Source organism: Bubalus bubalis, chromosome 3, assembly GCF_019923935.1.
Source record: "Bubalus bubalis isolate 160015118507 breed Murrah chromosome 3, NDDB_SH_1, whole genome shotgun sequence".
In the NCBI taxonomy this organism is placed as follows: domain Eukaryota; kingdom Metazoa; phylum Chordata; class Mammalia; order Artiodactyla; family Bovidae; genus Bubalus; species Bubalus bubalis.
The window spans coordinates 32,339,662-32,363,755 of NC_059159.1; the positions used below are offsets into that span (position 1 = coordinate 32,339,662).

General features: G+C 46.4%; 1 protein-coding gene across 1 annotated transcript in view; it reads right to left on the reverse strand.

The window, feature by feature from the left end:
• Positions 1–2,134: 2,134 nt before the first annotated feature.
• MAP2K4 (mitogen-activated protein kinase kinase 4) overlaps positions 2,135–24,094 on the reverse strand; it is a 104,859-nt gene continuing 82,899 nt past the window's right edge. Inside the window, exon 11 of the mRNA XM_045164835.1 lies at positions 2,135–2,724. Coding sequence (XP_045020770.1) covers positions 2,529–2,724 — 196 coding nt within the window. The 3' untranslated portion in view covers positions 2,135–2,528. The remainder of the gene's footprint in view (positions 2,725–24,094) is intronic.

The following is a 24,094-nucleotide window of genomic DNA, read 5'->3' on the forward strand; positions in this document are numbered from 1 at the left end:
ACCAGCCCTGAAGGAAAAATATCGACCATCTCAAGGTCTACAGTGAGAACTTCCTCACTCGGGATTCTAAGCTCTGAGATGCGGAAGCAGTTCTCCAGCAGATGGCCAGGGCTCAGCGTCCAGCAGATGGTTTGATCGGGGAGGTCAGGGAGGGAGGGGACTCTGGGGCAAGGCTGCTGGAGCTGGGAGGCTCACCGTGTGCTGGGAACACAGCCCGAGAGGAAAAGGTCTGTACGCTGCAGGAGGGGAGGGAGGGTCGGGCTGTCATGGCCGGCTGAGCAAGGAAGGTGAGCAGGAACTGGGTAGGGAGACCAGGGGCGTGATGGGGGGCAGGTGAGGGAGGAAAGGCAGTCTGCAGCAATGGGGCACAAGAATCAGGCAGGAGGTGGGAGGGTCAGGAGTTTCTGAAGGAGAAAGTTTACACTGAAACTTCAGAGTCAGTAGGGAACTGGACCAGCCAAGCAGAGGAGAAGCAGGGGTTATGGGAAGCAGAACCAAGATGATGGACTTTTCATCCTTCTTGTGGAATTCTCATCCTCCACCCCCTCTATTTTCCTCTTTGCTATGGGTGGAATTGTGTCTTCAAAAGATATGTGGAAGCCTTAACTCCCAGCATCAGAGGTGACCCTACTTGGAAACAGGGTTGTTGCAGACATAAGTAGTTTGGACTTCCCTGGTGGCTTAGAGGGTAAACCGTCCGCCTACAATGCAGCAGACCTGGGTTCAATCCCTGAGTCAGGAAGATCCCCTGGAGAAGGCAATGGCAACCCACTCCAGTACTCTTGCCTGGAAAATCCCACGGGGGCGCCTGGGAGGCTGCAGTCCCTGGGGTCGCAAAGAGTCGGACACAACTGAGCGACTTCACTTAGGCAGTTTAGTCAACACTGTTGAGAGTGGGTGGGCCCCTAATCCAGCATGACTGGGATCCTTGTAGAAGAGGAAATCTAGACACAGACACACGCACAGAGGAGAAAGACATGAAGACCCAGACACCAAGGAACCTGAAGACAGGGAGGCAGAAATTGGAGTCCTGTTGCCATAAGTCAAGGAGCATTTGGGGCTCCAAGAAGCTGGAAGAAACAAAGAAAATCTGCCTTTAGAGCCTTCAGGGGGCATGTGGCTCTGCTGACACCTTGAATTTGGACTTTCAGCCTCCAGAACTATGAAGCAACAAATTTCTGTGGTTTTAAGGTACCAGTTTGTTGTGCTTTTTTATGGAAGCCCCAGAAAACAAATACCGACTGTTTTGATGATGTTCAATCTCAGCCAGTTCAAGGAGAGAGAAACAAAGAGATCTTCAACCAATGCTTACACGGATTAGCCAAAGTCTACCCGGACATCCACTGTCCCCACGGGTGGCCTTTGTTCCGCTCGCCACCGATTTTGATGCAGGATCATCTCTGGTGTGAACAGAAAATGGAGCCTTCAATATTGATTTTTATAAAGAGCTCTTTGTCATAGAAACCTTTTCTCACCATCTCTCTGAATCCTTTTCTATTCTTGAAGTAGTTGAAAGAGGACTTTCTTGGTGGTCCAGTGGTTAAGAATCTGCCTGCCAATGCAGGAGACATGGGTTTGATCCATGGGAAAGAGCCCATGTGCCACAGAGAAGATTCCACGTGCTGTAAGGCAACTAAGCCTGTGCGTCACAACTACTAAGCCCGCGCTCTGGAGCCCGAGAGCCACAGCTACTGAGTCCACTCGCCCTAGAGCCTGCGCTCCACGACGAGAGAAGCCACCACAGCGAGAAGCCTGAGCACCACTACTCGAGAGTAGCCCCACTTGCTGCAACTACAGAAAGCCCTCGCACAGCCAAACATAAATAAATAATTTTTTTAAGTAGTTGAAAGAATCTAAGTGTTGCAGAACAAGTTCTTAGAAATTCCTGATGGGTATCTGCATCTGGTGATATTTCACCTCTGTCTGAAAGTTTGTATCTGCTGTATCTTGATGCTGAAGACTTTATTTCAGCAAATGTTGAAAGATTAAAAGACAACAGAGGTTTTCAGACATGATCAAGGAATAAGAACCTATTAAAAAAACAACAACAACCAAAGAGATTTGAAAAAAGAATGAAATATAATTTCCAGAAGTCAAATGTAGACTCACTAGAATGAAAAACATGATAGACATGCACTGGGTAAGGCTCAACAGCCACAGGAAGAGATCTGACAATAATTCAATCCACTGAAAAAAAGGAGGGTGCATTTTGCTCTGATGTCATAGACTGAGTTGAGCATTCCATGTTGGGAGGCAGCTCTGCTCCATGCAGTTATTCAGGGTCACAGGTCCCCTCCATCTTGCTTCTCATCCATCCCCTAAGACGTTAACATCATCTGGTCACGGGCACAGATGACAGAATCGTTTTTTCTTCCAATCCTTTTTAAACTATTACTTCTATAAAATACCTCCTCCCAAAAATGAACGACTTGAAAAATGATTACATGCTTAGGTATTGTGACAAGGCTGAACTGCTATAAAGGGTCAAAATGCTTTCCCCTCCATTTTTTAACTAATCCCATTGTAAGTCATGAGTTTATGGACCGTGGAGCTTTACACAGTTTTTGTCTTACAAAGAGGAGACAGGCTGTGGAAGAGACGTGCCCCTTGTCCACACCACATCCACTGGCATCAACTGAATGCAGCTTAGTGACCCAGCCACACAACTGCAAAGCTGTCTGGGAAATGCCGCAGAGTTGAGGAGGCAGGTGTCCAACCACAGTCCTATTAACACAAAAGGAGAGAATGATTTATTGCATACAGCTAGTGGTCTCCATCACGAATGGGTTACAAAGCATATTGGATGGAGTACATCAGAATCTCAGTGAGCTGAAGGATGGAACCAAAGACATTATCCAGAAGACCTTCTAAAGACAAAGAAATGGAAACATAAAAGGCATGCTCCGAGTCTTGGAAAAGGCCCAGTGGAATGGGGAAGAGACAATATTTAAAATAATATAGACCAAGAGTCTTCTAAAATTGTTGAGAGATTCATGAAGCACAGCGAATCCCACTGGGTGCTGTTGTAAAGGCTTTATGTATTAACACAGTCAGTGCGCACAAGGGAAGTTATTGTTATCACTATTTTACAGAGAGGGATGTTCAAGGCTCAAAGAGGTTAAGTGATTTGCCCAACGTCACACAGCTATCTGGAGGTTTCCCAAATGATGCTAGTGGTTAAGAACCCACACCCCAGAAGATGTAAGAGACCCGGGCTGAATCCCTGGGTCAGGAAGATCCCCTGGAGAAAGAAATGCCAACCCACTCCAGTATTCTTGCCTGGAAAATCCCATGGAAAGAGGAGCCTGGCAGGCTACAGTCCATGGGGTTGCAAAGAGTCAGACACGACTGAAGTGACTTAACACACACAGCTATCAAGGAGCAGAGGTGAGTTTCCAGAGTCTCTAACCACAGAATTCTATTAACTCTTGAAAATTCTGTTTTGTTTTAATAAGAGTAACAAAGGCAATGATTTCAAAAATATACTGAACATTTTTATTTATGTCTAATTTTTTACTGTAAAACTTACCCTAAGTCAACAGAACCTAAATATAACTCCATCTCAAAGACTAAATTCATTCTAATAGTAAATATAGTAAAATTGGTGTCCATTTTCATAAATATTTCCCAGAAATCCACCCCCCAAAAAACAATACATTTGTTTTTAAATAGAGAACTTCATTCACAGTGAAACTGGCAGCCAGCTCAGGTCTGACACCACAAACCCTGAAGCCTCAAGAGCAGGCACTGCCTGTGTTCACCCAGTAATTAGACAGATCCCAGAGGCAGGCCACTTTTGCACTGTTGTTCTCAGCAAGTGCACTAAGACATCACTGCCTGTAGCCAGAGAGGTGTTTCAAGAAGCCATCTTGCTCTGCATGCCAGAAGAGAGACAGGGACATTTGACCACCTTCCTCCTTCTCACCTTCTCTCTCTTCTCTGGGTTCCTCTCTCCATCCCAAGCCATGCAACAGGGAGAGGACAGGCCTCCTAGTCCAGACTCCCTTACTAAGAAGCTGTGCAACCCAGTAAAGTCACTCTACCTCTCTGGACTTCAGCATCCTCACCTGTAGATGAGAGGCCTGATTTGCATCAGTGGTTTTTAGACCTTTCCGGGGTTCCAATCTTTTTCTCCTTATAAAACCTGCTGCTGAAATTGCACACGTGCAAAGGGAACCGGGATCAGGGCACAGGAGCTGAACCAGCGAGGCAGGGGCCTTGCCCACCAAGCCATGCCATCCCATCCCAGAGGCTGAGCATGAAAACCCTCAGACCCCTCAAAGTGGTTTGGAAATCACCCGACTCTGCGATCTCTGACATCCTGTCCAGCTGTAATAGCTGCTGGTTCTCTCCGGAGCCAGACAACGGCTCTCTTCTTTGGAGAAGAGCTGTCCAGAGGGGTGGGGAGGGGGAGGAAGGGGGAGCGAAGGGAGAAAGAAAAAGCTCAAGGAGCATTCAAACCAGAGCTCCAAGTCACAACTGCCTCTGCTTAGTGAATAATTAACATGAGGTAACTAAATAAGACATTTATTAACAAGAATTATGCAGCCATATCCCTTTCATGCCCCATGCCATTAAACTGTCTTGCCAAGAAAGGGCCATTTGCGGCCATGGGTCTCACCTGGGGGGCAGGCGGAAGGGAAGCCAAGAAGCCCATCCCTCCTGGGCCCTGGAGACAGCTCTGGCTTAAACCAAACAAATGTGTCAGCATCGCGCTTCTCCACCTGAAAATTTATATCAGCCCCCTGGGTAAGCCAATCTGAAGGATACCAGCAATCTGGAAACATGGAACAGGATCAAAAAGCCTCTTCTGTCCTGAGGGGCCACACAATAAAAAAAGGTTTCTTTGCTTGGGCCATAAGAAAAGGATTCCTTCAAGAGCTCAAGCTGACATTTTCATGAGAAAACAAATTGGGACAGTTGCATTTACTGCTTGCAGTTTCTGCTTGACCCGGAGAGAGAATGCAGCAACGTCTGGGCAGACGGCTCCCCCACCTCCCCAGCCACAGCTGTTAGCTCGCACTTGCCTTTTTCTCTTCCCTATATATCCCTCGGGGGCCTCAAACATTCTTCTGTTTATTTGGGGTAATTTGGAGAGCGGGAATTGGGTCTATCTGCCATGTGTTTTTTCTCAATGTCGGTAGCAAAGTAATTCTTACGCTTAAGTGGCCCCGAGGGCTGTCACGATGACAGCGCAGTGACGCTGCGGAGAGGAGCCCGGCTGGGAGGAGCGGTCCCTTCCTGAGTGACTTCTGCTCCTGCGGGACCCCCAGCCCTCCCCCCACGACCCCGGCGCCCCCACCACTTGTCCCCATCACCTGGTGCTGCTCCACCCTCAGACTTTCACACTCACTGTACTCATCATACTCCATCAAATCCAAGATCTCACTGATTCTGGATTCTTTTCTATAACTCTGTTGTTGTTCAGCTGCTCAGTTGTGTTTGACTCTTCACAACCCCATGGACTGCAACACGCCAAGCTCCTCTGTCCTTCACTGTCTCCTGCAGCTTGTCAAATTCATGTCCATTGATTCGGTGATGTTATCTAACCATCTCATTCTCTGTTGCCCCTTTCTTCTTTTGCCTTCAGTCTTTCCCAGCATCAGAGTCTTTTCCAATGAGTTGGCTCTTCACATCAGTGACCCAAGTGTTGGAGCTTCAGCATCAGCCCTTCCAATGAATGTTTAGGGTTGATTTCCTTTATGATTGACTGGTTTGATCTCCCTGCAGTCCAAGGGACTCTCAAAATGTGGCCTTCTCCAGCACCACAGTTCGAAAGCATCAGTTTTTCAGCACTCAACCTTCTTTATGGTGCAACTCTCACATTCACACATGACTACTGGAAAAACCACAGCTTTGACTATATGGACCTTTGTTGGCAAAGTGATGTCTCTGCTTTTCAATACACTGTCTAGGTTTATTATAGCTTTCCTTCCAAAGAGCAAGCATCTTTTAATTTCATGGCTGCAGTCACCATCTGCAGTGATTTTAGAGCCCAAGAAAAAATAACTGTCACTGCTTCCACATTCTCCCCTTGTAAACACAAGGGGCAAACGCCCTGAAGTGATGACACTGGATGCCATGATCTTAGTTTTTTGAATGTTGAGCTTTAAGCAAGCTTTTCCACTCTCCTCTTTCACCCTCATCAAGAGGCTCTTTAGTTTCTCTTCACTTTCTGCCATTAGAGTGGCATCATCTGCATATCTGAGGCTGCTGATATTTCTCACGGCAATCTTGATTCAAAGAAATACAAATTTCTTCCCATGGAATTTTGATGCTATGCCTTCTTACACATTCTTTTTGAGAATGGTTGTCATACTTATTATGAGGCATTCTTTTAGGCTTAGTTACACATAAGACTGGGTTGTTTTCTTGTGCATAAAAATGAACATCCATGCTCCATTAATTGATGGTGGTGTTTCTACAATTTCCCCACGTTGGGAGACCAGCTCTTCTTGCTTTTCAGCTCTGAGTCATCGGGAAAATAGATAACAACAAAGATATAATATGGTGTGATGTGATCTATAATAGGTAGTAATGAGTTAAATCAAAGGAGACAAAGCAGGGAGATGGTATTAAATTTAAAAGAGCAGTTGTGGAATGGCTTCAGGAAAGCTTCTCAGAGTAGGTGACATTTGAACTGACCTCTAAGTGAAAAGAGGAAGGCTGTAAAGGCACCCGATGGAACAGCTTCCCAGGGGGCAGAAGGCAAAGGTCCAGAGATGCAGGATTGGGGGTATCTAAATTGCCAACATCCGCTGGATCATGGAATAAGCAAGAGAGTTCTAGAAAAACATCTATTTCTGCTTTATTGACTATGCCAAAGCCTTTGACTGTTGGATCACAATCAACTGTGGAAAATTCTGAAAGAGATGGGAATACCAGACCACCTGACCTGCCTCTTGAGAAATCTGTATGCAGGTCAGGAAGCAACAGTTAGAACTGGACATGGAACAACAGACTGGTTCCAAATAGGAAAAGGAGTTCGTCAAGGCTATATATTGTCACCCTGCTTATTTAACTTATATGCAGAGTACATCATGAGAAACGCTGGGCTGGAAGAAGCACAAGCTGGAATCAAGATTGCGGGAAGAAATATCAATAACCTCAGATATGCAGATGACACCACCCTTATGGCAGAAAGTGAAGAGGAGCTAAAAAGCCTCTTGATGAAAGTGAAAGTGGAGAGTGAAAAAGTTGGCTTAAAGCTCAACATTCAGAAAATGAAGATCATGGCATCCGGTCCCATCACTTCATGGGAAATAGATGGGAAAACAGTGGAAACAGTGTCAGACTTTACTTTTTGGGGCTCCAAAATCACTGCAGATGGTGACTGCAGCCATGAAATTAAAAGACGCTTACTCCTTGGAAGGAAAGTTATGACCAACCTAGATAGCATATTCAAAAGCAGAGACATTACTTTGCCAACAAAGGTCCGTCTAGTCAAGGCTTTGGTTTTTCCTGTGGTCATGTATGGATGTGCGAGTTGGACTGTGAAGAAGGCTGAGCACCGAAGAATTGATGCTTTTGAACTGTGGTGTTGGAGAAGGCTCTTGAGAGTCCCTTGGACTGCAAGGAGATCCAACCAGTCCATTCTAAAGGAGATCAGTCCTGGGATTTCTTTGGAAAGAATGATGCTAAAGCTGAAACTCCAGTACTTTGGCCACCTCATGCGAAGAGTTGACTCATTGGAAAAGACTCTGATGCTGGGAGGGATTGGGGCAGTAGGAGAAGGGGATGACAGAGGATGAGATGGCTGGATGGCATCACTGACTAGATGGACGTGAGTCTGGGTGAACTCCGGGAGCTGGTGATGGACAGGGAGGCCTGGCGTGCTGCGATTCATGGGGTGGCAAAGAGTCGGACACGACTGAGCGACTGAACTGAACTGAACTGAACTGAAGGACAAAGGGCTGGAGTGAGAGAAGCACATGGGCAAGGAGAGTGGTCCCGAGGAGGTGAGGGAGGCAGCCAGAGGACAGATGTGTGTGGGGCCTGAAAGTACTTGGGAAACTCTGGGCCAGTTAAACTGGCCGGCTGTCCTAGCATGTTCTCCAGAGCCCTTTAACTTGATGGTGCTGACTCCCTCAGGGATGGATCTAGAGGGGGTGCCCAAACAGGATCACGAGTGAGCCCCCCACTCTCCTCCCCTGACCTGGTCATCTTTCACCTGCATTGCCACCTACCCAAAGCTCCTCTGGGCAGGTGTGTTTGTGCTCTGAGGAACCTTCTCACCATAAACACTGAACAAGAGGGACATACAGGACAGGATGCTTGCAAGGAAGCTCTTTTCCTTCTCCCCTTTTCCCAGTCAGTCCTGCCCAGTGGGACCCCGGTGCTGGGTGAAACTTCAAGGGGAAGTGATAGACCCCCGTCCTCCGTTTGGACTGGAAAGGGGCAGATACATGAGATCAGAGAGCCTGGGGTCTCCAAGGAGCGTGAAGTAACCTCTGAAGTCAGTCGGCCTCCGGGGCCTCAGCGCAGCCCCTGGGAGTAGATGACGGTATTGCGTCTATATCCAGCCCGGGCTGCTTCAAGAGTCTGCTACGACTTCAGACCCAGAGACTGCCTCATATTTCCACTGAGGGGCCGAGAATGGGGCTGGGGGTGCAGGACCAACCGACACTAAGGTGAGCTCTGCCTTTGGAAGACGCTACCAGGCTTGATCATGGCCTTATGTGTTCTTTCAGTTTTCAAATGATTCCAAACAAACCCAAATTTATATTTCTATATTTAGCAGCCCCCAGCTTGATTCTGATCCTGTCTGGAGGCTGCGTGGCCTTCTGCCAAGGATGAAATTAGTCTGTGGGCTATCTGTTGCTCTGAGCTCACCCGTGGTCGTGGGGTATTTTTAGCAACTGTAATATAACTTTGGTAGGATGGTGCATCTGGAGGACTTTGTGATTTCTAATAAGTGTAAAAGCTGCATCCTTTATTAACCCCATAAATCCCACAGACCTCTGTGTTAAGAGAGAAATAGATTGGGTTCCTGATTACAGAGACAAGTGAGACCAGAGTACGTCCGTGTAGGAAAGCTCCTACAGGGCACATCCTACACTTGATCTTAGCCAAAAGGATGAGAAGCGATACAGAACACATTCTCAGGGTGGGTCCAGCAAAGGGCATCTCCTTCCCCACGTCAGAAAAGTGACGAAGAAGAAGTTGGGGATGTGGGTTAGAGCCCTTTGGAAAAGAGCCACACCTGTGTGCCCGAAACAATCGCCTATTGCATGAAAAGCCTCCCCCGTCAGCCTACACCCAGCCCCGCTGGGCTCCCCATGTCCCCTGAGCTCACCCCGCTCAGGCCCACTCCCTGGCTATCCACATACCATGCCTTCTCCTGGGGCACTCGGTCCTCACCCCGCCTGCCAAGGCCCTGCTCACGACCGCACGCCCTACAGTTTTCTCACCTCAGCTCATTGATTATAACAAATACACCCCACGGAGGTCAGAGGTTACTGGAAGGGGTCACTGGATGTGGGGTACATGGGAACCCTCTGCACTATTTCTGAAGCTTTTCTGTAAATCTGAAACTGCTGTAAAATAAAAGCTTTATTAGACATACTACAGTCCTTGGGGTCGTACAGAGTCAGACACAACTGAAGCAACTTAGCATTAGACACACACGCATGCACACACAACTCTATCAGCCTGCTGCTTCATTGCTACTGAAGAACAGGACAGGCCCGCCACAGTTAAACCTGCTGAAAATGAGTTCCGTCGATGGTCAGTGCCAAACACAGCCACCTCAGGAGGGCGCAGAAAACCCCAGAGCCCAGCGGCCAGGCCGCCCCTGCAGGCAAACCTTCTCGCCCACTCCAATCCTGTGTGTACACATGCTCAGTCGCGTCCGACTCTGTGACCCCACGTACTGTACCCACCAGGCTCCTCTGCCCATGGGATTCTCCAGCCAAGAATACTGGAGTGGGCTGCCATGCCCTCCTCCAGGGGATCTTCCTGACCCAGGGATGAAAGCTGCGTCTGGCATGTTCTTTACCAGCAGCGCCACCTGGGTAGCCCTGTTCGTAGGGTAGGAGAATGTTCATAAGGACTTGTGAACTGTTTTCCAGAGTGGTCAGACAAGTGTGCACTCCCACAGCCTCTAGGCCAAACTGGGAGGAAGATGAGAATGAGAAGGACCCCTGGGCACATGTGATGTGGGATGTAGCAAAAGAGTCATCTGTCCTCTTATGACTTCCTTTAGGAAGATGAGGCAGAGCTGAAGTACAGAGCAAACCAATATGCACTGTCTGAACACAAACCAAAGGCAGGGCTTCGTGGAGGGTGTGTGTGGGGGTGTATGTCTCAACACATCTTAAGTGCAAGAGAAGGCCATTTTCTTACTCTCCAAGCTCACATTCTACATCTGTGTGCTCACTGTTAGGCGAGAAGAATCACAAATATTTAGCAAACAAGAGGATGGGGACTATTTTACAAACACTTCCTCATGAGGGAATTGAGTGAATCAATTGAGTATTTGATTCATTTTTGCCTGATTTGTTTAAAATTCATTATATTGGGGATTGAGGGCCCCAAGAAAGCCAACAATTCTGTAAAATGCTGGAGGAAACACAAAAAGCAGTGGAGTGTCCTGCAGAAGTGTCCCCTGCAAGTCCCTCGCTGACTTCATCAGCTGTGGGGCTCCAGACACACAGGGCTGTGATCACACAAGGCAGAGGAAAGAGAGTGTCATGGGCCGGATGGGGCTGGGGTGGGGGGATGCGGGCAGGTCTGGAGGCCTGATTGTTGCTGTTTGTGGTTACAGGTGATCAGGCTAGAATCAGCAGGTGCTGCAGGATCAGAGTGTAGACAGACCACCAGGGGCTGGGGCAGGGCCTTTCAGTGTGTGCCCTGCAGAGCACCAAGGCTCCCACTGTGGACGCAAGGGTCTAGGGGGCTCCTGGCTCTTCTCTCTGCCTTCAACTAAAGCAACACTTGCTTTCTAAAAGCATTTTCTTTCTAAAAAAAAAAAATTTGAAAATGTGTAGTTTAGAACTAGGTTCCCATATCAAGCCTCTACAGAGGGAGTCAGGTAACATACATGTGATGTCTTGGGACCATCTGGAGCTGGGAGGACTGTGTGTGTGGAGTGTGTCAGGAACTTCCACCTTCCTACATGATGCCTCTGTCTAAATACGAGAAGCTGCAACTCTCAACCCAAAGAGGAAGATGTGTCCACCCATGGCGGGACAGAGTGTGTGTCTAGGGGAGCACTTAGGCACTGCCTGGGGGGTCTGCCTGGGAAGGCATGAGGACTCCACTAGAGAGGGGGTGTTAGACTTGCACCCCTAAGGGTAGAGGATGAGGTGGTTGGATGGCATCATTGACTCAATGGACATGAGTTAGAACAAACTCTGGGAGATGGTGGAGGACAGGAAAGTCTAGCATGCTGCAGTCCAGGGGCTCACAAAGAGTCAGACAGGAGTTAGCAACTGAACAACAAGCCAACTCCCAGACAGGAGGAGCTGAGGACCAGGAAAAGTCAAAGAGGAAACTTCTTGGAGTTTGGGTAAGAGGGAACTAAATGGTCCTATAACCTAGATGTGGACTAGAGAAGGAGGAAGCACTTGGAAGCAAAGTCAGGAGTTTTGTTTCAGATGGGTTGGGTTTGAGTTGCTGTTGGCAGGGCATTCTTGGGAAGACATCTGAGAGGCAGCAAGAAGTTCTGGTCTTGAACCCCAGAGAGGTCAGGGCTGGTGCAAGGGAGGCCCCATCTCCCAGCTCAATGGCCTCCTCCTGGGAACAACTCCAGCAGAAGGCATTCATCCACCCTTGGAAAATTCTCCCAGTTATCTGTTAGCCCAGCTTAGCGGTAGAGGAGAAAAATGGATCTTCTTTTAACGTTTTCATTACGTTCATTCTAAAATTATACTCTCCTGATTTCCAAGGACTTCCAGGGCTCGGTGTTGATACATCACCACATAACTTCACCCTCTGTATATAATGCGGAATTACTTTCACCTCGTCCAGGGCTCACTCCTGACACGGGATGTCAAACAGAAATAGAACATGCGTCTCCTGCATCTGGGGCTGAAACCTTACAGAGAATGCTGTGGGCTGCCATAAATAACCTCTGATGGCCCTGGAGAGGAGCTGGGCGTGCAGGCAGGGGAGGGTCACTGCAGATTTATGGCAGCAGGTCTGAAGGGCCCAGGGCGGCGGCCGGTGGCCTGCGGGAGGTCCAGGGAGCAGGCCTGGGGGGGGACAGCTGGGCCCAGGACTCTGACACCTGGGCATCTCGAGAGCCCGTAACAGATGTTTCCATTTTCTGTTTTTTTTTTTTTCTAACAGTGACTTTCACTGTCAGAAGAACTGGGGGTTTACAGAAACCTGGGTGTGCTTTCTGACAGGCACGTTCAAGCCTGACACCGAGAACACAGAGATACCTTGTACTCTCATGGCTAAGATGTCCCCCAGTTGGCCTTAGATGAGCAAGGCCCTCCTGCCCGCTAACAGTTCCCCACATCCCAGCTCTTGGTTCATGTTTTCTCATCTCCTGCCCACTTGTATTCCCTTTCCTCTCCCTCCCCACCCTCCCTGTCATCTCTTAGTGTTCCTACGAGAACCCCCTTCTGGGGGGTATGTTGCCTCTCAAGCCCTTTATTTTCTCACCTGCAAGATGAAGGTATCAGACACAGTGCTTCTCAAACCTGAATGTGCAAACGGTTCCCTGAGGATGCTGTTAACATACAGGTTGTGATTTAGGATCAGGACACTGGGATGGGGTCCCAAGAGCCTGTGGGTCTAATAGACTCATAGGTGATTTCAATGCTGTTAATTCCCCAGCCTCATGTTAAGCAGGAAAAAGAACCAATGGATCCTACCTGCTGGCAAAGGGCTATCTGCCAACATCTCAGGCTCCAGTGGTCAATGCCACTGAGAGAACTCTGCTGGGGATTCTGAGGAAGAGAAGAGAGTAGAAAAACCACAGAGACTATCAATGAAACTGAAAGCTGGCCCTCTGAAAGTCTGACAAAATTGACAAATCTTTAACTAAACTGACCAAGCATGAAGGAGAAAATACTTGAATAAAAATCAGAACTAAAAGAAGCAGTATCACTAATGATGTTACCAAAATTAAAAGGATTGTAAGTGAATAATCTGAGCAACCACAGACCCAAAACTTAAATAATTTAGATGAAATGGGTAAATTCCTGGAAAAATACAAGATATACAAAACTGATAGAAGAAATGGTTAATATAAATTGTTGTTGTTTAGTTGCTAAGTCGTGTCTGATTCTTTTGCAACCTCATGGACTGTAGCCTGCCAGATTCCTCTGTCCATGCCACTTCCCAGGCAAGAATACCTGAGTGGGTTGCCATTCCCTTCTCCAGGGGATTTTACCAACCCAGCGATCAAACCCAGGTCTCCCGCATTGCAGGCAGATTCTTTACCGTCTGAGCCACCAGGGGGAAATAAGAATAGTGGGAGAAGGTATTATAGATATCAGCTACAATCTCAGGACGTGAGGACTATAATTGTTATGAGAACTATCATTGTTATGGAGTGCATCTTCCTTCAGTTCAGTCATTCAGTCGCTCAGTCGTGTCCCACTTTTTGTGACCCCATGGACTGCAGCATGCCAGGCTTCCCTGTCTATCACCAACTCCCGGAGCTTGCTCAAATTCACGTCAGTGATGCCATCCAACCAGCTCATCCTCTGTCATCCCCGTCTCCTCCTGGTTCAATCTTTCCCAGCATCAGGGTCTTTTCCAATGAGTCATTTCTTTGCAACAGGTGGCCAAAGTATTGGAGTTTCAGCTTCAGCATCAGTCCTTCCAATGAATATTCAGGTTTGATTTCCTTTAGGACTGACTGGTTGGATCTCCTTGCAGTCCAAGGGACTCTGAAGATTTTTCTCCAACATCACAGTTCAAAAGCATCAATTCTTTGGCGCTCAGCTTTGTTTATAGTCCAACTCTCACATCCATCTTCCTTATTGTTATGAATATGTCTATGTATATGTATCAACTATTTTTGTTCTCTTCTCTCCTTATCATCTAATATAATATATTAATAACAACTCACTTGACATCACATTATTTAAGATACAGGACATCAAGAAGAGTGGACATCACCCACACACTTTGCATCCTGGTCTGCAGAAAGGGTAAGCACATTTTTTATTGCACACAGGTTTGCTGTATCACATAAGCTCATGTGGGTGCAGAACGGGTCAAGACCTGGGTGGGGTAAAGAGTGATATTATATCAGGGTTATGGTTCAGAAACCACATGGACAGTGAAGAGGGGCAAGACGATGATTTCAGTGACTGGCCACGGATTTTAAGCAGGTTCTAAAGGAAGCAAGAACAGGAAAGGAGTGAGGAACAGTGAGAAGATGGTAAGATCAACGGATGGATGGGTCTGTGGGATCCAAGTGCCAGGTTCCACACCCTCCTCAGCAAGCCTTGATCCCTCTTCTGCATCTTATCCTGCCCTTGCCAGAGAACTGTGCTTCCTTCTTCCCCAGAAGCATCATGAGCAGTAAGCTCCTTCCGGTTTCCTTATCTCTACCTTCAAACGTTTTCTCTTTCTCCAGCCTGCCAAGATTCCCTCTGGCCTCAGCAAGCTAGAGACCTCTCTCCTTGGAAAGAACCGTCTCTCCATCTTGCTCCTTACCTGGCATATTTGATCTTCTCCTCGCTGTCCTGGTTTCTTCCTTTTTGCCTTCAAATAATCACAGATCTCCCTATGTGGACAAGAATCTTCTCTCAAACTTCCATCCTTTGCTCCTGAACACCCAGAAAGGGAACTCAACCCTGACCCTCCTCACCTAGTGAGTGCTGAGCATCCATGCTGTGGACTGATGTTGGTGTCCACCCAAGACCCATGTGTTGAAACTCTCATCCCCAGTGGGAGAGAATTTGGAGGTGGCCTTTGGGAATGATGAGGGTTAATGAGATTGTGAGGGTGGGGCCCCCTGGTGGGATTGGTGGAAGAGGAGACGACACAGATCTCTGCCTGAGGACACAGAGAGAAGGTGGCCATGGCAACGAGTCGGCTTGACCCTGGACTTTCCAGCCTCCAGGACTGTGAGAGAGAAAAGTTTGTGGTTGAAGTTCCCCTGGAGTCACTAAGACAGACCCTGCAACGCTCATCTTCCTCCACAATTTAGCTTCCTCTCTGGCCTTCCTTTCTTCCTTTCTTTGTCTACATATCTTAGTGAATTTTCTCTTTTCCTTTTCCTTTAGTTGCAGCTGTTTAGTTCCAAGTCTTGTCCTGATGTTCCCTTGTTCTTCCAAGTCTATTCCTGCTGCTCCTCTGAGAGTCCACGCCATCACCATCTGAGATTAAAAATCTTTAATGACCTCCTGACTCAGAATCACCTCCCTCTAATCCATCCTGGAGAGACAAATCTTTCCAGACCTTTTGGGTCTTCTCTTGCTCAAGATCAGTCATGCCTCACCCACAGAATTCAAGACTAAGGAGTTTGGACTTTGACCTGGAGACAAATCTCTGCAAACACAGCCTCGACCTATCTTTTTAGATGTCCTTCCCATCACACCCCTCAAGGACCCTTCTGCCGCTGTCTGACCTGTCTTCCACCATCTCAACACTTCCTGCACAAAGGATCACTGTTTGCTTCGTCACATCTTACTGTCTCATAGCCAGCGACTTTCCAGCCAGGAAGCACTGCCTCCTACCTCATAATAACCAGAGGCCCTGCAGGGTCTGAGTGCAGTTCATCAACATTTGCAGGGTCTTAACTCATTCCATTGACATTTTAGAACAACAACAACAAAAAGGACCCTCGCACCCTCATATGTAAGATCAAAGACAGAGCAACTGGCCTCAGCAAAAGGGATTCAGTAACTTCAGGGATAAGCAGGTAAAAATCACTTTATTCCTATCCTAGCGCCCTTTGCCTCACACAGCCTAGCTTCTGAAGTCTGTGTCTTTCATTCCAACAATGCACTAAGCATTGCTCTATGCTGGAAATAAACAACAGGAAGCACTGCCCGCGTGGAGCTACCGTTCCCCAGGAGGGAGACAGACCCTGAGCAAAATAAGTGGAATAGGTAGAATCTGGGGGATTACATGTCATGGGAGAAGGAAAGCAAGTGGGGTGGGGTGCTGCAGTTGTGGAAAGAGTGGCGAAGGGTGATGTGGGTACAGACAGGAAGGGAGGTGAGGGAGCTCTGTAGGCATCTGGGGTCAGAGCGTGGCAGGTCACGGACACAGAGGCTGAGTGGGAGCTTCCTGGAATAGTCAGTGGACAGTGAAGAGGTCCACGCGGCCAAGCTGAGAGGCTAAGTGGGGAACGAGTAGGAGACACAGTCAGAGGCATATGGAGACACCCCGGAAGGGTGGTGAGGTGGGACACAGGGGAGGTTCCTGAGCCGGGGACTGAGTGACACTACTGAGATCTGTAACAGCAGCCCTCTGCCACTCTGCAGAGAGTAACCTGCAGAAGAACAGAAGCGGGGGATCAGGGAGGAGCCCTGGCGACGGCCAGAGAGGAGATGATGGTGGCACGAGCCACGACGGGAGCTGCGGAAGCAGGAAGAGGTGGTCGGATTCTGGATTTATCCTGAAGAGCACAGCCAACACACTTGCTGGTGAGTTCAGTGTGGAGAATGAGAGAACAGGTTTAAAGGCAACGGGAAGGTTGGTTGAGCTAACGGAAGAATGCGGTTGCCCTGAACTAAGTCTGTTGGAGGAACAGGACAGGAGGAGATTAGGAGCTCAGTTTTAAACAAGAACACGAGATGCCTCACAGGCTCCCAAGTGGAAATGTTGTGTAAGAAGTTAGATAAATGAGCCTGAAGTCCAGGAGGATGATCTAGGTGGAAATATAAAGTTGAGATTTATCCACTTACAGGGCATACTTAAAGCTTGGAAACTGGGTGAGCTCGCCAAGACTGTGTGTGTGTGTGTGTGTGTGTGCGTGTGCGCGCGCGTGCGTGCGTGTCCTTATTCTTGTGTGTCAGTATGTTTCTTTTTCACAGTGCCGATTGTCTGTATGCTGTAAGAACTGTGGATATCAGGGCATGAGATGTATTCAACAATATCTGGTAACCTACTCCTCTGTAAGCACAGATCTTAATGAAAAGTACAACACGAATTCATCAGCTGAGAAATGGAGGAGGGTGAGGTGACTTTCAACTCTGCACAGACTTAGCCATGCTCGGAACTTAGTAGGCTTGTGACTAAAGTTGATTTTTTTCAAGTGATTCGTTAATGAGCTGGTAAGTAAAAAGACTCTCATCTTTAGATTACCAGTTACTTGCACAACAGTGAGCAAATCATTTCGTTTCTCTGAGCCTCTGTTTCCCAAAATGCGAAAATGGGAACCTGAAACTAGAGAAGCCTCCACTCTAGCTCTCAGTCGGAGACAACCTCTTCTTAACTTGCTGGGAACTGTTTGTTTTTCAGCTATCTGGCTCCCCCAAGTGGTCGGTGGAATGAATGCAACTTGCATCTTGTTGAGACACTCAGTCGTGTCTGACCCTTTGCGACCTCGTGGACTGCAGCTCGCCAGGCTTCCCTGTCCTTCACCATCTCCCAGAGCTTGCTCAAACTCATGTCCATTGAGTCAGTGATGCCATCCAACCATCTCGTCCTCTGTCATCCCCTTCTCCTGCCTTCAACCTTTCCCAGCATCAGGGTCTTTTCTAATGAGTCGGCTCTTTGCATCAGGTGGCCAAAGTTTTGGAGCTTCAGCTTCAGCATCAGTCCTTCCAATGAATATTCAGGATTTATTTCCTTTAGGATTGATTGGCTTGATCTCCTTGAAGTCCTAAGGATTCTCAAGAGTCTTCTCCAACAACACAGTTCAAAAGTATCAATTCTTTTGCGTTCAGCCTTCTTTATGGTCCAACTCTCACACCCATACATGACTACTGGAAAAACCATAGCTTTGACTATACAGACCATTTTTTGGCAAAGTAACACTTTAATATGCTGTCTGGGTTTGTCATAGCTTTCCTTCCAAGGAGCAAGCTTCTTTTAATTTCATGGCTGCAGTCACCATCTGCAGTGATTTTGGAGCCTAAGAAAATAAAATCTGTCACTGTTTCCATTGTTTCTCCATCTATTTGTCATGAAGAGACAGGACCCGATGCCATGAGCTTCGTTTTATGAATGTACAGTTTTAAGCCAGTTTTTTCAGTCTCCTCTTTCACTTTCATCAAAAGGCTCTTTAGTTCCTCTTTGCTTTTTGCCATAAGGGTGGTATCATCTGCTTATCTGAGGCTATTGATATTTCTCCTGGTAATCCTGATTCCAGCTTGTGCTTAATCCAGCCCAGCATTTCTCATGATGTACTCTGCATACAAGTTAAACAAGCAGGGTGACCATATACAGCCTTGATGCACTCCTTTCCTGATTTGGAACAGCCCCAGTCAACCACTGTGATTACCATTTTGGATGCATTTTCTCATTAAAGTTTTCACCAAAACACTAGGAGGCAGTGATTTCCCGTGTTTTTAGCTCGCATACTAGGAAACCAAGACACAGGGCTCAATGTGGCAACAGTGAGTGATGATCCAGGATCCAAACCCAGGCAGTCTGAGAAAAGAGAGGGAAAACTCCCCAGTTCATTCTCTCAGGCAATCATAACTCAAAGAAGAAGAAAGACGAGGAGGAGGGGGGAGGGGAGGGGGAAGAGGAAATAGCAGCAGCAGCGGGAAAAATCTTGGAAGAAAGTTGAAGACTGCAGGTTTGTATCACTGGACTACGGATGTGAAAATTTTACATACAACTGTGGTTATTCTTGTAACTAAATAATTGTTTAAAGGGTGGTTAAATTAAATAATGGTTTAAAGGGTTCGATCCCTGGTTTAGGAAGATCCCCTGGAGAAGGGAAAGACTACCTACTCCAGTATTCTGGCCTAGAGAATTCCATGGACTGTACTGTCCATGGGGTCGCAAAGAGTCAGACACTACTGAGTGACTTTCACTTAAAGGGTGGTTGGATATTAGAAAAATCCATAAGTAATTCACCACAGTAATCGATTAAATAAGAGAAATCATATACTCTGAAACAACCACAACATTGTTAATCGGCTATACCCCAATATAAAATAAAAGTTTACAGCTTGGGAAAAAAAGAAAAATCAATACTGATCTCAGCAAATGCATACACATCATTTGATAAACTTTAACCTCATTTACTAACCAAAATAAACTCTTCATAATTCTAGATAAAAGGAAACTTTCTCACTTGTGAAAGAATATCTACCAAAACAACATACAAAACAGGGCAAAGGTCATGCTAAGCGGGGAAATGTTAGCTCCATTCTCATTACAGTAAGGAATAAGACAAACATGCCTGGTATCCCCATACTGTTTACTGTGGGATTAGAGGTTATAACCAGTATAATAAGATAATAAAAAGGAAATTAAGGTTTAAGGAAAAAAAGAAGGAAGTAAGACATTCATTATCTGGAGATGTTATAACCAGTTAAACAGAAAACTCAAAACAAACTATAGGCCAATGATCAGAGGGAAAAGGGGGGAGTTCAGCAATGTGATGGGTGTAGGATTAATATATCAAAATTCAATTAATTTCTGTGTTCAGTCATGTGCATGAGACCCCATGGACTATAGCCTGCCAGGCTTCTCTCTCCATGGAATTCTCCAGGCAAGAATACTGGAGTGGGTTGCCATTTCCTTCTCCAGGGGATCTTCCTGACCCAGGGATTGGACCCACATCTTCTGCATTGGCAGACAGGTTCTTTACCACTAAGCCACCTGTAAAGCCCATACATAATTAATTTCTATATACAAATAAAAATATATTTAAACAGTAGATCACATTATAATCATACCAGATAATCTCAACTACCTAGTAATAATCTAAAATGTGCAGACCTCTAGAAAACATGATTTTATTGACATATTAAAGATTTAAACAAATGGAAAGACATATCATGTTTATGATGAAAGTAAAAGTGGAAGTCGCTCAGTTGTGTCCGATTGTTTGTGACCCCATGGACTATACAGTCCCTGGAATTCTCCAGGCCAGAATACTATAGTGGGAAGAATTTCCCTTCTCCAGGGGATCTTCCCAACACAGGGATTGAACCCAGGTCTCCCACGTTGCAGGCAATTCTTTACCAGCTGAGCCACAAAAGAATCCCGAGAATACTGGAGTGGGTAGTCTATCCCTCCTCCAGGGCATCTTCCCAACCCAGGAAAGCTATCAGCTGAGAAATGGAGAAGGGTGGGGTGATTTTCAACTCTGCACAGACTTAGCCATGCTCAGAACTTAGTAGGGTTGTGACTAAAGTTGGTTTTCTCCAAGTGATTTGTTAATGACCTGGTAAGTAAAAAGCATCTCATCTTTAGTTACCAGTTACTTGCACAACAGTGAGCAAATCATTTCTTCTGAGCCTCTGTTTCCCGAAATGTGAAAATAAGAGCCTGAAACTAGAGGAGCCTCAACTCTTGCTCTCAGAGAGATCCTCTGCTTAACTTGCTGGTAACTTGCTTGTTTTCAGCTATCTGGCTCCCCCAGGTGGTCGATGGAACGAATGCAACTTGCTTTTTGTTGTTCAGTCATTGGAGAAGGAAATGGCAACCCACTCCAGTGTTCTTGCCTGGAGAATCCCAGGGACGGGGGAGCCTGGTGGGCTGCCGTCTATGGGGTCACACAGAGTCAGACATGACTGAAGCGACTTAGCAGCAGCAGCAGCAGTGACCTAAAGTGACTGAGGACTAATGTATGCATTCACTGCAATTCAGTAAGAATGCAAACAGAAGTTTCAAAGAACTTGATGAGATCATTCTAAAATCAGAGAAGAGATCAACACCCGGCATAACATCAAGATGGGCTCCAATGACCCCTCCCTAACAAAACTAGTGAAAATTATTTTCTTTTCTATCTTGCTGCTGCTGCTGCTGCTAAGTCGCTTCAGTTGTGTCCGACTCTGTGCGACCCCAGAGATGGCAGCCCACCAGGCTCCCCCGTCCCTGGGGTTCTCCAGGCAAGAACACTGGAGTGGGTTGCCATTTCCTTCTCCAGTGCATAAAAGTGAAAAGTGAAAGTGAAGTCGCTCAGTAGTGTCTGACTCTTAGCGACCCCATGGACTGCAGCCTACCAGGCTCCTCTGTCCATGGGATTTTCCAGGCAAGAGTACTGGAGTGGGGTGCCATTGCCTTCTCCACTTTTCTATCTTAAGCCTCTGCAAATAGTCTTAAAGACAAAGAACACACAAACATGAATCAGGAAAACCTACAAAAATTCAGCAAGAAAAGTGAGTCAGTGGTATTTGAACCAAAACCTGTTCACCACCCCCTCCCCCAACACAGTTCAACAAAGGAGAGACTCCACCGCACAATGCTGCAGCCAGGGCCACAGGGTCCCTCTTCCCTGGTTCCCAGTTAGATGGCTTTCTTCAACAAAGAGTAGGACTTGAACGAATTTCCCATGCTGCCCACAGCCACCTGGGCCAAGTCCCAGATGAGTGTGATCAAGACAGGTGGGCTCCCCTCCTGCAACATGAACCCTGATGGCTAGGATCCCCTCCCAGACTAAAAAGCCATGATCATCACAAGGAAAAGGTGAAATTATATTTCTACCCCACACCATTTACAAAAATCAATTCCGAATGAGTTCAGAACTTGAACGTCTGAAGTAAAACTTTAAAACTCTTAGTATAAGATGCAGAGTTAACAGTTTTAAACCTTGTGATTAAAATCTTAGTCTTTCAAATAAGATGCAAAAACCATGAATTATAAAATACTGATGTCCGTCTGAATAACTGATGTTCGTAACATTTGTTCATCAAGATACCTTTTAAAAAGTGAAAAAAATAAGTTACCAAGAGAAGGTATTTTCAGTATACACACCCAGGAGCAATTTGGATTGATAATATAGAAATGACAATAACTAAAAATAAGACATAAGTAACCCAATGAGAAAACGAGCAGAGACATGAATGAGGAAACACATCTGGCCAGTAAATGTGTCTACAGGCATCTCATCATTAGCGACTGTCATATCAAGGTCACCTTTTAAACTTCTTCTATTGGAAAAAAACCTTAGTCTGAAATATCAAATGCTGGAGAAGATGTCGAGAGTAAGTTAGTGCAGTTACTTGGAAAACAGTTTGGTATTATCTCTCAAAATTGAACATTCAATGCATGCTTTACGATCTAGCAATTTGACTCCAGCATGGGTCCAAAGGAAATTCTAGCCCTTGTGAAGCAGGACACAAGAACAAGAATATTCACAGTGGTACTATTCACCTGAGAAAAATCTGGAAATAAACAAAATGCCCACGAATGGGAAAATGTTTTTTTTTTTTAATGCAATGGAATATTACACAGCAATCAAACAGCAATACAGATATTAGGAGAAAAAACCCCAAATAGTATAAACAGCATGAAGTTTTGATATAAGACCTAAACTCAGAAATATGCTCTATCTATCTATGGAAGGAAGGGAAGAAGGGGAAGGAAAGGAGGAGAGGGAAGCAGGGAAGACAAAAGAAAGCAAGTGAACAACCAACATGGGACTTCAAGAGAAGGATTATGTTGTCAGGGAAGGCAGGGAAATGTGATAGTAACTGTGAGGTGAGGTTCAGTTCAGTAGCTCAGTCGTGTCCGACTCTTTGCGACCCCATGAATCGCAGCACGCCAGGCCTCCCTGTCCATCACCAATTCCCGGAGTTCACTCAAACTCATGTCCCTCAAGTCGGTGATGCCATCCAGCCATCTCATCCTCTGTCGTCCCCTTCTCCTCCTGCCCCCAATCCCTCCCAGCATCAGGGTCTTTTCCAATGAGTCAACTCTTCGCATGAGGTGGCCGAAGTATTGGAGCTTCAGCTTTAGCATCATCCCCTCCAAAGAAATCCCAGGGCTGATCTCCTTCAGAATGGACTGGTTGGATCTCCTTGCAGTCCAAGGGACTCTCAGGAGTCTTTTCCAATGCCACAGTTCAAAAGCATCAATTCTTTGGTGCTCAGCCTTCTTCACAGTCCAACTCTCACATCCATACATGACCACTGGAGAAACCATAGCCTTGACTAGAAGGACCTTAGTTGGCAATGTCTCTGCTTTTCAATATGTTACCTAGGTTGGTCATAACTTTTCTTTCAAGGTGAGGTTAGATACAGGTTATTTCTAGTTATGAGTTTTATTTTCACAAGAGTTTCCATTATATTCCTGTTAGTTAATAACCAATTATCTAGGGCCTTCCTTGGTGGTCCAGTGGTTAAGACTCCACCTTCCATTGCAGGTGGCGTGAGTTCAATCCCTGGTTGGGGAACTAAGATCCCACATGCCACAAGGTGTGACCCAAAAAATAGTAATAGCCAATCATCTAAATAAAGTAAGGAGGAAACTACTCACTAGCTAGGCCACCACATGCCCAGTAAAACTCATGTTTTTAGGGCTAAAAGGAAGGAAAGGAGAAGAGATTCTGGGTGTGGGGTTGGGGAGGATGGAGAGCAGTCTCCACTGCACCGCTTGCTCTGCTAGCTCAGTCTCTGTACTGAGGATGAGGTGGTTGGACGGCAGCACCGCTCAACGGACACGAGTTTGAGCAAGCTCCAGGAGTTGGTGATGGACGGGGAAGCCTGGCATGCTGCAGTCCGCGGGGTCGCAAAGAGCGGGACGCGACTTCGCAGCTGACGGACAATGACTATATTGTTCAGTTCAACAAGTTTTATTTGATCCTTTTTTTCTTCTTAATAGCACTGATAGTCTCTTATTTCCAGACTCATATGTTCAATCTTCCCACTTGATTTCTTTAACATGTTAAACATTTATTTTATATTCTTTGATAAGCTCAAGTAGTTCACACTGCTTATGGTCTCTGATGGCTCTCATTTAGCATGTTGCTTGTGTTTGTGATTTATTTCACTTGTTATATAGGTCTGTTGAGACGTTAAGCTGTTTTATATTGGAGTATAGCTGATTAACAATGCTGTGACAGCTTTAGGTGGAGAGCAAGAGGATCAGCCTTACATATACAAGTATCCATTGTCCCCAAACTCCCCTCCCATCCATCAGCCGTACATTTTTGACTGTGAACTAGTCATTTTCCTTTGAGCCTTACCCGTGGTAGTTCTTTGAACCTGAGTTGAAGACTTCCACCAGAGAAAATTACTTCTGGCCTCTGCCAATCACCTGGGGATGATAC